Below are 14,612 nucleotides of genomic sequence, written 5' to 3'. Positions count from 1 at the left end.
CTTGTCCAGATGGGTTAGGGCAGTGTGGTTGAGATTGCATCGTCTGTGGACCTATTTGGGCGGTAAGCAAATTGGAGTGGGTCTAGGGTGGTGATATGGTCCTTGACTAGTCTCTCAAAGCACTTCATGATGACGGAAGTGAGTGCTACGGGGGGCGGTAGTCGTTTAGCTCAGTTACCTTAGCTTTCTTGGGAACAGGAACAATGGTGGCCCTCTTGAAGCATGTGGGAACAGCAGACTGGGATAGGGATCGATTGAATATGTCCGTAAACACACCAGCCAGCTGTTCTGCGCATGCTCCGAGGGCGCGGCTGGGGATGCCGTCTGGGCCTGCAGCCTTGCGAGGGTTAACACGTTTAAATGTTTTACTCACCTCGGCTGCAGTGAAGGAGAGTCCGCATGTTTTCGTTGCAGGCCGTGTCAGTGGCACTGTATTGTCCTCAAAGCGGGCAAAAAAGTTATTTAGTCTGCCTGGGAGCCAGACATCCTGGTCCGTGACTGGGCTGGTTTTCTTTTTGTAATCCGTGATTGACTGTAGACCCTGCCACACTGTTTTTTTTACTGTATTATTGACTGTATGTTTGTTTTACTCCATGTGTAACTCTGTGTCGTTGTATGTGTCGAACTGCTTTGCTTTATCTTGGCCAGGTCGCAATTGTAAATGAGAACTTGTTCTCAACTTGCCTACCTGGTTCAATAAAGGTGAAATAAAAAATAAATAAAATACCTCATGTCTGAGCCGTTGAATTGCGATTCTACTTTGTTTCTATACTGACGCTTAGCTTGTTTGATTGCCTTGCGGAGGGAATAGTTACACTTTGTATTCGGTCATGTTTCCGGTCACCTTGCCCTGATTAAAAGCAGTGGTTCGTGCTTTCAGTTTCACGCGAATGCTCCCATCAATCCACTGTTTCTTGTTTGAGAATGTTTTAATCGTTGCTATTATATGCATCGCGGAAGTTAGAATAGCAATCAGGAAACACTGATTGGCTGGGTAGGGAGACCAGCATGTGGGGAAACCCTGATTGGCTGGGTAGGGGGCACTGATACGCTTGCAAATACTTAGTTGGCAGACTAGAATACATTAAGGCCATTGTAATTGTGTTAACCTTTAACTAGCCAGGTAAATAACTACTGACGTGCATAGGAAAGGCCAAGTGCATTTAAATAAAGTACCAAAATGTAAATTTCACTTTTATTTACAAATTGCAATTTTTCAAAAGATGAATATGTACACTAAATTTCCTTTAACACTGGCAGCAATAACCATAATACGATTTACAATGCAAATACTGTCGTATTCTGTCAAGGCAACTTCCAGCATCAAAATCTTTAAAATATGACTTTATTAACTTTCAGATATTTCATAAGCCAATCTATATAAAAAAAAAACATTGCTTTCATGTAGATAAGACGGGAACATCAACTGTATTGTTCTTGTGTATACATTAAGAGAAGGGGTAGCAGCTACAGAGGTAGAGGTCAAGCAAACAAAAAATATAGACTCCTGTGAGACACTACTTTCCCCAGACACAGATCAAGCCTAGTCGTGGACTAAAAACCATGTTAAATGGAGATTCTCTATTGAAAGTACCAGTAAATCCAATACTAGGCTTGATCTGTGTTCGGGACACAATCCCAGACCGTTAAGGCGTTGGTTGAGCAGTGGTTTGTAAATCCACTGGTTGGTTCTGTGCTGTGTGTAGTCTCCATCGTTGTTCAGGTGTGTGCAACATTGGGACTTTCGTAAGGTTGCTATCCTGAGAGTTTCTCCTCAGCTTGAAGACATCGGAGCACATATAAGATGACTTGATAGCAGAAGATGTATTGTTCCTGTGTGGAATAAACAATGATTATGTATATTATTATTAATGCAGAAAGAGCATGTACATTACAGACTCTTTAAAGGGATCAACATATTGTAGTTGTTACCTCCGTTTGTACCATTCCTTGTCTCTGCAGCCTCATGTTACGTACCACATCTGAAATATCAAACTAAAAACAGTAGTGCGTGTTAAAATATCATCTCTCAAACAGGAAAAAAATGTGATTGGACCTTTTTTAGCATAAAAAAAAAAGCTATCACCATACTTACGTCAGCATCTTTACTGATGAGGCCGAGAACCACGTCTACGCAGATGAGAGTTCCGGATCGGCCAATCCCTGCACTGCAGTGCGTGATGATGGGTCCTGATTGGTGGATGTGCCTCATGTAGGATATGAACGTCAACAGCTGCTCAGGCTGCGAGGGTGTACCGTGGTCTGGCCAACCGGTGTAGTTCAGGTGGGTGACGCGTTGAATTTCTTCAGTCTAGAACAGGAGGGATAGGCCGTTATCTGATGCTCTGAATACAGAGTACCCAAATTATTTTGCACTGGCTTTTGTTTCTATTTGTTTAACCTTATTATTACATTTACTTGGTAATAAAGTACAATTCTAGAAAAATACATCTCTTCACGGTTAAGTATGGAGTCCTGCAAGGCTCTGTTCTGGGGCTCCTGACCTTATAACCTACTGTATACTACTTAATCTCACCTGGATATCTTTGACCTCAATGAGACGGATAACAAAGTTGTCCAGGTGCTGATCTTTGACCAAGGTGATCTGCAGCCTCTCGTCCACCATCTCAGCCGTCCGCGGGGTGTCAGGCCAGTACCGTTGACATTTCACCTTTCCCCCTTCCACTTCCTGGGTCATCATAGCAATGACATTAGATTTCTGCTCCCAGATCATCTGCCAGAAGTCACCCAGAGTGGTGGGTAGGGGTCCTTGACAAGCAATGAACATGAAGTTCTCATCTTTCACTGGCATGTTGATAAAGTTGGCATTAATGTAGCCACCATTTTTACCCAGGATCACTCTGGTGGTATCGACTGGAGAAACAAGAGAACACAGGAGAAGCTTTGATTGGGCTTGTTATATACTGCACTGGGCTTAAGTGGAGGCTGTTGTGGGGAGGACGGCTCATAATAAATGACTGGAAAGGAATGGTATCAAATTATATATTTCATCCTATTCTACTCATTCTGCTCCAACCATTACCAGGAGCCCGTCCTTCCCAATTAAGGTGCCACCAGCCTCCTGTGCTGGGCTATTATTGAAGTAGATAGAGGAATATTGACACGTATAATCTGCACCATTCCCAGGTAAAACACTTCAGTGATACTGTGGTGTTTTCGTTGCGACATTCTACCTACAGCGATACTGTGGTGTTTTCGTTGTGACATTCTATCTACAGCGATACTGTGGTGTTTTCGTTGCGACATTCGATCTACAGCGATACTGTGGTGTTTTCGTTGTGACATTCTATCTACAGCGATACTGTGGTGTTTTCGTTGCGACATTCTACCTACAGCGATACTGTGGTGTTTTCGTTGCGACATTCTACCTACAGCGATACTGTGGTGTTTTCGTTGCGACATTCTACCTACAGCGATACTGTGGTGTTTTCGTTGCGACATTCTACCTACAGCGATACTGTGGTGTTTTCGTTGTGACATTCTATCTACAGAAATAATGTGGTGTTTTCGTTGCGACATTCGATCTACAGCGATACTGTGGTGTTTTCGTTGCGACATTCTATCTACAGCGATACTGTGGTGTTTTCGTTGCGACATTCTACCTACAGCGATACTGTGGTGTTTTCGTTGCGACATTCTACCTACAGCGATACTGTGGTGTTTTCGTTGCGACATTCTACCTACAGCGATACTGTGGTGTTTTCGTTGCGACATTCTACCTACAGCGATACTGTGGTGTTTTCGTTGCGACATTCTACCTACAGCGATAATGTGGTGTTTTCGTTGCGACATTCTATCTACAGCGATAATGTGGTGTTTTCGTTGCGACATTCTATCTACACTTACAAGGGACAATGTTCTTATAACGATTCTTCTTCTTGTTTTCCTTCGTCTGACCAATTAGACAGTCGTCCAGCGGCTGTAGATTCTGCAGATTCTTTTGGAGAGAGAAGAAGAAATAAGTAACTTAATGTAATGTAATGTTCTGTATTATAGTGATGTCATGTATTATGCATCAAAGTGTTTTTTTGAATGTAATTTTGAATGTAATAAAAACACAGACCAGCGCCAGACAAAAATCTGGTTCCCTTCAGAGCTACATACTATGGAAGAAGATGGGATAAAGTTGAGGCTGTTTAATGTAGAGCAGGGGTGTGAAACTCATTCCATGGAGGGCCTAGTGTCTGCAGCCCCCCTTTCAATTAAGCCCTAGACAACCAGGTAAAGGGATATCCTTACTAATTAGTGACCTTAATTCATCAAGTACAAGGGAGGAGTGAAAACCGGCAGACACTCGGCCCTCCGTGGAATGAGTTTGACACCAGATGTGAGGTTTCTATACTAGATCAGACAGATAAGTTCGTACCTCAAACTCCTGCAAAGGGATCTTCTGTTCGAGCAGACCCCTCAGCATACGCACCACAGTGTTGAGTTTGGCCCCAGTGTATTGTCCATCAGGGACCACCTTCACCAGGGGCAGAGAGGTCAGCTCATCCTCTGTAATGATGGGCTTATCTGGGGGGGAGGGGAGGAGAATGTTGAGACGCAGCTAACCAGAGACTCAGCTAACCACTCACTCGAGAAAATCCATTCAATTGCATATGTTTTGGAAGAGGATATTCAAAATCGGCAGATCCAAAGGTCAATCAAGGTTAGGCGATGAAATTGGTGAGGTTGAGTCGTTGGGTGCGGTGTTCACGCTCAAAGTCAATTTCCAATTAATATTCTCTATAGATGGGCTTACCGTCAGTGAATTTGGAGTTGATGTTCTCTATAGGCAGCTCGTCACTCCCCCAGGTAATCTCATCCTCTTCTGGAAGCTCTGACGTCATCTGCAGGTAGCTGGGAAGGAACATACGATATGAGATTTTAAAAAATATATACAAAAAAATACAAAAATGTCCTCTGGTGACATTCAGTCACACTATTCCTGAGCCCCACCTTACCTTTCATTCAGTGGGTCATCAACACTTTCTTCTTTCCAGTCGGCTTTCCGGGAGGTCTGGAATTCCACACACAACACAGAAACAGATGAAGTGGTGTTTTGACCCTCCAGGACTGTAATTGTCTCTGGCCCCCTCCCAGTTAGGGGGAGTGATGAGCTCTACAGCAGAGTCTCACAACTCAATCGCTGGTTGAAAACTGTTTTCTGCCCCTCCCAAAAGATAGAATTTGTAGATAATTGGCCCTCTTTCTGGGGCTCACCCACAAACAGGACCAAGCCTGGCCTGTTGAGGAGTGACGGACTCCATCCTAGCTGGAGGGGTGCTCTCATCTTATCTACGAACATAGACAGGGCTCTAACTCCCCTAGCTCCACAATGAAATAGGGTGCAGGCCAGGCAGTAGTGAAGTCTGCCACTAGCACAGTCAGTGTAGTCAGCTCAGCTATCCCCATTGAGACCGTGTCTGTGCCACGACCTAGGTTGGGCAAAACTAAACATGGCGGTGTTCGCCTTAGCAATCTCACTGGAATAAAAACCTCCTCCATTCCTGTCATTATTGAAAGAGATCGTGATACCTCACATCTCAAAATAGGGCTACTTAATGTTAGATCTCTTACTTCAGAGGCAGTTATAGTCAATGAACTAATCACTGATCATAATCTTGATGTGATTTGCCTGACTGAAACATGGCTTAAGCCTGATGAATTTACTGTTTTAAATGAGGCCTCGCCGCCTGGTTACACTGGTGACCATATCCCTCGTGCATCCCGCAAAGGCAGAGGTGTTGCTAACATTTACGATAGCAAATTTAAATTTACAAAAAAAAATAATGTTTGTCTTTTGAGCTTCTAGTCATGAAATCTATGCAGCATACTCAATCACTTTTTATAGCTACTGTTTACAGGCCTCCTGGGCCATGTACAGCGTTCCTCACTGAGATCACTGAATTCCTATCGGACCTTGTGGTCATAGCAGATAATATTCAAATTTTTGGTGATTTCAATATTCACATGGAAAAGTTCACAGACCAACTCCAAAAGGCTTTCGGAGCCATCATCGACTCACAGTGGGTTTTGTCCAACATGTCTCTGGACCTACTCACTGTCACAGTCATACTCTGGACCTAGTTTTGTCCCATGGAATAAATGTTGTGGATCTTAATGTTTTTCCTCATAATCCTGGACTATCGGACCACCAATTTATTACGTTTGCAATCGCAACAAATAATCTGCTCAGACCCCAACCAAGGAGCATCAAAAGTCGTGCTATAAATTCACAGACAACACAAAGATTCCTTGATGCCCTTCCAGACTCCCTCTGCCTACCCAAGGATGTCAGAGGACAGAAATCAGTTAACCACCTAACTGAGGAACTCAATTTAACCTTGCGCAATACCCTAGTTGGCAGATGCACCCCTAAAAACATTTGTCATAAGAAACTAGCTCCCTGGTACACAGAAAATACCCAAGCTTTGAAGCAAACTTCCAGAAAATTGGAACGGAAATGGCGCCACACCAAACTGGAAGTCTTCCGACTAGCACCGTGCAGTACCGAAGAGCCCTCACTGCTGCTCGATCATCCTATTTTTCCAACTTAATTGAGGAAAATAAGAACAATCCGAAATGTATTTTTGATACTGTCGCAAAGCTAACTAAAAAGTAGTATTCCCCAAGAGAGGATGGCTTTTACTTGAGCAGTGATAAATTCATGAACACCTTTGGGGAAAAGATCATGATCATTAGAAAGCAAATTGCGGACTCCACTTTAAATCTGCGTATTCCTCCAAAGCTCAGTTGTCCTGAGTCTGCACAACACTGCCAGGACCTAGGATCAAGAGAGCCACTCAAGTGTTTTAGTACTATATCTCTTGACACAATGATGAAAATAATCATGGTCTCTAAACCTTCAAGCTGCCTACTGGACCCTATTCCAACTAAACTACTGAAAGAGCTGCTTCCTGTGCTTGGCCCTCCTATGTTGAACATAATAAATGGCTCTCTATCCACCGGATGTGTACCAAACTCACTAAAAGTGGCAGTAATAAAGCCTCTCTTGAAAAAGCCAAACCTTGACCCAGAATTGTTATTTATTTTTAAACTGTCGGCCTACATCGAATCTTCCATTCCTCTCAAAAATGTTTGAAAAAGCTGTTGCGCAGCAACTCACTGCCTTCCTGAAGACAAACAATGTATACAAAATGCTTCAGTCTGGTTTTAGACCCCATCACAGCACTGAGACTGCACTTGTGAAGGTGGTAAATGACCTTTTAATGGTGTCAGACCGAGGCTCTGCATCTGTCCTCATGCTCCTAGACCTTAGTGCTGCTTTTGATACCATCGATCACCACATTCTTTTGGAGAGATTGGAAACCCAAATTGGTTTACACGGACAAGTTCTGGCCTGGTTTAGATCTTATCTGTCGGAAAGATATCAGTTTGTCTCTGTGAATGGTTTGTCCTCTGACAAATCAACTGTAAATTTCAGTGTTCCTCAAGGTTCCGTTTTAGGACCACTATTGTTTTCACTATATTTTACCTCTTGGTGATGTCATTCGAAAACATAATGTTAACTTTCACTGCTATGCGGATGACACACAGCTGTACATTTCAATGAAACATGGTGAAGCCCCAAAATTGCCCTCGCTAGAAGCCTGTGTTTCAGACATAAGGAAGTGGATGGCTGCAAACTTATAAACTCGGAGATGCTTGTTCTAGGTCCCAAGAAACAAAGAGATCTTCTGTTGAATCTGACAATTAATCTTGATGGTTGTACAGTCGTCTCAAATAAAACCGAAGGACCTCGGCGTTCCTCTGGACCCTGATCTCTCTTTTGACGAACATATCAAGACTGTTTCAAGGACAGCTTTTTTCCATCTACATAACATTGCAAAAATCAGAAGCTTTCTGTCCAAAAATGCAGAAAAATGTATCCATGCTTTTGTTACTTCAAGGTTACACTACTGCAATGCTCTACTTTCCGGCTACCCGGATAAAACACTAAATAAACTTCAGTTAGTGCTAAATACGGGTGCTAGAATCCTGACTAGAACCACAAAATTTTATCATATTACTCCAGTGCTAGCCTCCCTACACTGGCTTCCTGTTAAGGCAACGGCTGATTTCAAGGTTTTACTGCTAACCTACAAAGCATTACATGGGCTTGCTCCTACCCATCTTTCCGATTTGGTTATTCCGTACATACCTACACGTACGCTACAGTCACAAGACGCAGGCCTCCTAATTGTCCCTAGAATTTCTAAGCAAACAGCTGGAGGCAGGGCTTTCTCCTATAGAGCTACATTTTTATGGAATGGTCTGCCTACCCATGTGAGAGACGCAGACTCGGCCTCAACCTTTAAGTCTTTACTGAAGACTCATCTCTTCAGTAGGTCATATGATTGAGTGTAGTCTGGCCCAGGAGTGTGAAGGTGAATGGAAAGGCTCTGGAGCAACGAACCGCCCTTGCTGTCTCTGCCTGGCCGGTTCCCCTCTCTCTACTGGGATTATCTGCCTCTAACCCTATTACAGGGGCTGAGTCACTGGCTTACTGGTTCTCTTCCATGCCGTCCCTAGGAGGGGTGCGTCACTTGAGTGGGTTGAGTCACTGACGTGATCTTCCTGTCTGGGTTGGCGCCCCCCCTTTGGTTGTGCCGTGGCGGAGATCTTTGTGGGCTATACTCGGCCTTGTCTCAGGATGGTAAGTTGGTGGTTGAAGATATCCCTCTAGTGGTGCGGGGAATGTGCTTTGGCAAAATGGGTGGGGTTATATCCTTCCTGTTTGGCCCTGTCCGGGGGTATCATCGTATGGGATCACAGTGTCTCCTGACCCCTCCTGTCTCAGCCTCCTGTATTTATGCTGCAGTAGTTTGTGTCGGGGGGCTAGGGTCAGTTTGTTATATCTGGAGTACTTCTCCTGTCTTATCCGGTGTCCTGTGTGAATTGATGTATGCTCTCTCTAATTCTCTATCTCTTTCTCTTTTCTTTCTCTCTCTCGGAGGACCTGAGCCCTAGGACCATGCCTCAGGACTACCTGGCATGATGACTCCTTGTTGTCCCCAGTCCACCTGGCCGTGCTGCTGCTCCGGTTTTAACTGTTCTGCCTGCGTCTATGGAACCCTGACCTGTTCACCGGATGTGCTACCTGTCCCAGACCTGCTGTTTTCAACTCTCTAGAGACAGCAGGAGCGGTAGAGATACTCTTAATGATCGGCTATGAAAAGCCAACTGACATTTACTCCTGAGGTGCTGACTTGCTGCAACCTCGACAACTACTGTGATTATTATTATTTGACCCTGCTGGTCACTTATGAACATTTGAACATCTTGGCCATGTTCTGTTATAATCTCCACCCGGCACAGCCAGAAGAGGACTGGCCACCCCTCATAGCCTGGTTCCTCATAGCTAGGTTTCTTCCTAGGGAGTTTTTCCTAGCCACCCTGCTTCTACACCTGCATTGCTTGCTGTTTGGGGTTTTAGGCTGGGTTTCTGTACAGCACTTTGAGATATCAGCTGATGTAAGAAGGACTTTATAAATACATTTGATTTGATTTGTAGTTGAATAGCCCCGCCTTAGAGGCAGGTCCTCCCCAGAGTATGTACCCACCTCAGGAGAGTCCCCTGGTAGAGAGGAACCATCACAGTATGTACCCACCTCAGGAGAGTCCCCTGGTAGAGAGGAACCATCACAGTATGTACCCACCTCAGGAGAGTCCTCTGGTAGAGAGGAACCATCACAGTATGTACCCACCTCAGGAGAGTCCCCTGGTAGAGAGGAACCATCACAGTATGTACCCACCTCAGGAGAGTCCTCTGGTAGAGAGGAACCATCACAGTATGTACCCACCTCAGGAGAGTCCCCTGGTAGAGAGGAACCATCACAGTATGTACCCACCTCAGGAGAGTCCTCTGGTAGAGAGGAACCATCACAGTATGTACCCACCTCAGGAGAGTCCTCTGGTAGAGAGGAACCATCACAGTATGTACCCATCTCAGGAGAGTCCCCTGGTAGAGAGGAACCATCACAGTATGTACCCACCTCAGGAGAGTCCTCTGGTAGAGAGGAACCATCACAGTATGTACCCACCTCAGGAGAGTCCTCTGGTAGAGAGGAACCATCACAGTATGTACCCACCTCAGGAGAGTCCTCTGGTAGAGAGGAACCGTCACGGTCTGTGTCTTCAGACAGCTCCGTGTTCTCCACCTCACCCTCTCTCGTCCTCCGTTCCATTGAACCTACATCATAGTCTGGGTGACGAACACAGGAGAGAAGAAGACTGTCAAACTGGCACATGGTGTTGACAACAGTGAGGAGCAGGCATCAGAAAATGGAACTTTTCAACATACCCTTCAACACGCAAATCTGTAGGGATAAAGAGTAGTAACTTACCTATTGGCGGTATGTCAGGAGGGCTACTGTTCTCATCAGGAGGACTAGACGGTTTAGTCATCACCCCAATGTCGTCACTGTTGCCGTTGCACTTGTCAGAGATGATGGGGAGGTAGGCCAGGTAGGTGTTGGGGTTTTGGTCAGGCGGTCTGGACACTATGAGGTGGACCAGTCCTTTGACCTTTCGGATAGTGGTGACAGCTTTAGTGTGAGACACACCAGTCATCAGCTCCTCGTTCACCTGATGGATAGAAACACCGTCAGCTAGAAACCTCAAAACTGCGTCATGTATGGTAGGGTGAAACAGGGTAAAACGTTTATTACGACGTGCCCTTGTGCACAACCCTGCATTCAGATGAGTTATGGTCAAAGATCACCACCTAGTGGACAAGAGCTGTTATTACATTGAAAACACCGCCGCAAGAGTCGATCAGACTTACTTTGAGCAGTCTATCCCCCACTTGCAGCCGTCCTGTACGATCTGCTATGCCACCAGGGGTGATGGACTTGACAAAGATGCCCCTCTCTCCTCCGATAACAGAGAAGCCTAGGCCTCCGGCCGCAGGCTTGTCAAGGTCCAACTGAATGATCTCCTCCTGGAAGCACAACAAAACAGAATTAGAATATTACTTTCACTGTCCAATGTCCAGGGGCAATCGAAAATCTCAAGAAACCCACAGGTTGGAGTCAACAGATCAAAACACTTTAGTCTACACCTTTTATTGACTACTAAAGGACATATCCTTATAGCCATCAACAGGGAAATGGTCAAAAACATCAAGTTCCTCACCATAAACATCTACAAGGAGCTGAAATCGTCAAACCATAGACACCCCGGTGAAGGCATGACAGTGACTCTTCAAACTCTGGAGGCTGAAGAAACTTGGCCTGTCCCCTAGGGCTCTCAGTGTTCTACAGGAGCACCATCGAGAGCATATTGTCGGGCTGCTTCACAGCCTGGTACGGCAACTCCACCACCACGGACGGCAAGGCTCTTCAGAGGGTGGTACGCTCAGCCAAACGCGCCATTGTGTGCACACTGTCTGCACTCCAGGACACTTACAACACCAGGTGGCTCAGGAAGGCCAAGGAGATCATTAAGGACCTCAGCCACGGACTGTTGTCCACGCTTCCATCACTCCGCACGGAGCGAAAGGCTAGAGCAGCCGCTTTCAAGGAGCGGGACACTAATCCGGATGCTTATAAGAAATCCCGCTATGCCTTCAGACGAACCATCAAACAAGCAAAGCGTCAATACAGGACTAAGATTGAATCCTACTACGCCGGCTCGTCGGATGTGGCAGGGCTTGAAAACTATTACGAAATACAAAACAAAGCCCAGCCACGAGCTGCCCAGTGACGGTAGCCGAATGACTTCTACGCGCGCTTCGAGGCAAGCAACACTGAAGCATGCACGAGAGCATCAGTTGTTCTGAACGACTGTGTGATCACGCTCTCCGTAGCCGGTCAGTAAGACCTTTAAACAGGTCAACATTGGACGTGTACTCCGAGCATGCACTGACCAACTGGCAAGTCACTTCACTGATACGCCCCCATTCACATCGACGGGGCTGCAGTGGAGCGGGTTGAGAGCTTCAACTTCCTTGGTGTCCACATCACCAACAAACTATTGTGGTCCAAATACACCAAGACAGTTGTGTAGAGGGCACAACTCCACCTATTCCCCCTCAGGAGACTGAAAATATTTGGCATGGGTCATCAGATCCTCAAAAAGTTCTACAGCTGTACCATCAAGAGCATCTCCTTATAGCAGAGTTAACCCAATTGCATATCCTTATAGCAGAGTTAACCCAATTGCATATCCTTATAGCCGAGTTAATGCAATTTAAATGTGTGTAAGTGCCTGAAGTTGATTTGCTATAGTCACATGTAAAGCAACAATGGGAAAGTAGTAGACTGCATAAAGCAGGTGTTGTCAATCTATCCAACAATAGGAAAGTAGTAGACTGAATAAAGCAGGTGTTGTCAATCTATCCAACAATAGGATAGTAGTAGACTGAATAAAGCAGGTGTTGTCAATATCCAACAATAGGAAAGTAGTAGACTGAATAAAGCAGGTGTTGTCAATCTATCCAACAATAGGAAAGTAGTAGACTGAATAAAGCAGGTGTTGTCAATCTATCCAACAATAGGAAAGTAGTAGACTGAATAAAGCAGGTGTTGTCAATCTATCCAACAATAGGAAAGTAGTAGACTGAATAAAGCAGGTGTTGTCAATCTATCCAACAATAGGAAGGTAGTAGACTGAATAAAGCAGGTGTTGTCAATCTATCCAACAATAGGAAAGTAGTAGACTGAATAAAGCAGGTGTTGTCAATCTATCCAACAATAGGAAAGTAGTAGACTGAATAAAGCAGGTGTTGTCAATCTATCTAACAATAGGAAAGTAGTAGACTGAATAAAGCAGGTGTAGTTACCTCTGGAGGACATAGTGTAGAGAAGGCCTCTGTTTCTCCGTGATCAGCCCCCAAGACATAATCTGTAACAGGGGGGGAAAGAACAGTCACATCATACTCCACAACATACCAGCGTTATGTTGAAGACGGCATGTTTTGTTCATAACATGCAGCGCCTTCAGAAAGTATTCATACCCCTTGACTTATTCCACATTTTGTTGTGTTTACAGCCTGAATTCAAAATTTGATTAAATATATATTTTTTGTCACCCATCTACATACAATACCCCATAATGAAGTGAAAACATGTTTTTAGAAGTGTTTGCAAATTTATTGAAAATGAAATTCAGAAATCTAATTTACATAGGTATTCACAAGTCAATACATGTTCGAATCACCGTTGGCAGCAATTTCAGCTGTGTGTCTAAGAGCTTTATACACACCTGGATTGTACAATATTTGCACATTATTATTTAAAAAAATCTTCAAGCTCTGTCAAGTTGATCATTGCTAGACAGCCATTTTCATGTTTTGCCATACATTTTCAAGCTGGTTTATGTCAAAACTGTAACTAGGCCGCTCAGGAACATCAAAAGTCTTCTTGGTAAGCAACTCCAGTGTGTATTAGGCCTTGTGTTTTAGGTTATTGTCCTGCTGAAAGGTGAATTCATCTCCTAGTGTCTGATGGAAAGCAGACTGAACCAGGTTTTGCCTGTGCTCAGCTCCATTATGTTTCTTTATGCTGAAAAGTCCTTAACGATTACAAGCATACCCATAACATGATGCAGCCACCACTATGCTTGAAAATATGGAGAGAGGTACTCATTGATGTGTTGTATTGGATTTGCCCCAAACATAACACTTAGTATTCAGGACAAAAAGTGAATTGCTTTGCCATATTTTTTTGCAGTATTACTTTAGTGCCTTGTTGTAAACAGGATTTATGTTTTGGAATATTTTTATTCTGAACAGGCTTCCTTCTTTTCACTCTGTCAATTAGGTTAGTATTGTAGAGTCATTACAGTGTTGTTGATCCATCCTCAGTTTTCTCCTATCACAGGCATTAAACTTGAACTGTTTTAAAAAGTCAGCAGTGGCCTCATGGTGAAATCCCTGAGCAGTTTCCTTCCTGTCCGGCAACTAAGTTAGGAAGGACGCCTGTATCTTTGTAGTGACAATCAAAAGCCTAACTGATAACTTCACCACACCACGCTCAAAGAGACATTCAGCAACTGCTTTCTAATTATTATTATTATTTTTACATCTACCAATCGGTGGCATCCCTTGAGAACTTAAAAAAAACCTTGGTCTTTGCTTGAAATTCACTACACAGTTGAGGGACCTTACAGATAATTGTATGTCTGGGGTACAGAGATTGGCTAGTCATAAAAAATAAAATGTGGGGTATTGTGCGTAGATCAGTAACATAACATCTCAATTTAAAATTCAGGCTGTAACAACAAAATGTGGAACAAGTATAGGGGTATTGTATACTTCCTGATTGTGAAGGTAAGAGAACTTGACTGGATGTACTTACTGTATATGTACCATAATGCTATACACATTCAGCAAATCTTTCAAAGGATAACAGTCTACGATTTGTATGGATAGGCTTTTACAAGTACTTACCGTTGAGGCTGGTGGAGACTTCAGGACTGACGTTGTTGTTGAGAAAAGAAATACTCTTCTGTCCTGGAGACACTGGTTTCCCATCCCTGGAGGGAGAAGAGAGATAGAGAGATCAATTAGGTCAAGGATAATGAACACATGTACCTCTTGGACGGGTATCTGAAGAGGGCATTATAGGAAGTAATCATTTATTGAGTCTCTCAGTTCCAAACCT

General features: G+C 44.1%; 1 protein-coding gene across 4 annotated transcripts in view; it reads right to left on the bottom strand.

Moving 5' to 3' along the window:
- Positions 1 to 1,183: 1,183 nt before the first annotated feature.
- ptpn13 (protein tyrosine phosphatase non-receptor type 13) overlaps positions 1,184 to 14,612 on the bottom strand; it is a 179,564-nt gene continuing 166,135 nt past the window's right edge. For all 4 annotated transcript variants that reach the window (XM_065007620.1, XM_065007623.1, XM_065007621.1 and 1 more), the window contains 13 exons: positions 14,399 to 14,484; positions 12,791 to 12,852; positions 10,793 to 10,948; positions 10,353 to 10,593; positions 10,098 to 10,210; positions 4,968 to 5,023; positions 4,766 to 4,863; positions 4,388 to 4,536; positions 3,868 to 3,958; positions 2,537 to 2,874; positions 2,096 to 2,311; positions 1,933 to 1,995; positions 1,184 to 1,833 (listed from right to left, as the gene is read on the bottom strand). In XM_065007620.1, the coding sequence (XP_064863692.1) occupies positions 1,756 to 1,833; positions 1,933 to 1,995; positions 2,096 to 2,311; positions 2,537 to 2,874; positions 3,868 to 3,958; positions 4,388 to 4,536; positions 4,766 to 4,863; positions 4,968 to 5,023; positions 10,098 to 10,210; positions 10,353 to 10,593; positions 10,793 to 10,948; positions 12,791 to 12,852; positions 14,399 to 14,484 (1,747 nt within the window). In that variant the 3' untranslated portion in view covers positions 1,184 to 1,755. The remainder of the gene's footprint in view (positions 1,834 to 1,932; positions 1,996 to 2,095; positions 2,312 to 2,536; positions 2,875 to 3,867; positions 3,959 to 4,387; positions 4,537 to 4,765; positions 4,864 to 4,967; positions 5,024 to 10,097; positions 10,211 to 10,352; positions 10,594 to 10,792; positions 10,949 to 12,790; positions 12,853 to 14,398; positions 14,485 to 14,612) is intronic.

The sequence above is a fragment of the Oncorhynchus nerka genome, linkage group LG22, assembly GCF_034236695.1.
Source record: "Oncorhynchus nerka isolate Pitt River linkage group LG22, Oner_Uvic_2.0, whole genome shotgun sequence".
In the NCBI taxonomy this organism is placed as follows: Eukaryota; Metazoa; Chordata; class Actinopteri; order Salmoniformes; family Salmonidae; genus Oncorhynchus; species Oncorhynchus nerka.
This window is presented reverse-complemented; position numbering and strand designations above follow the sequence as displayed.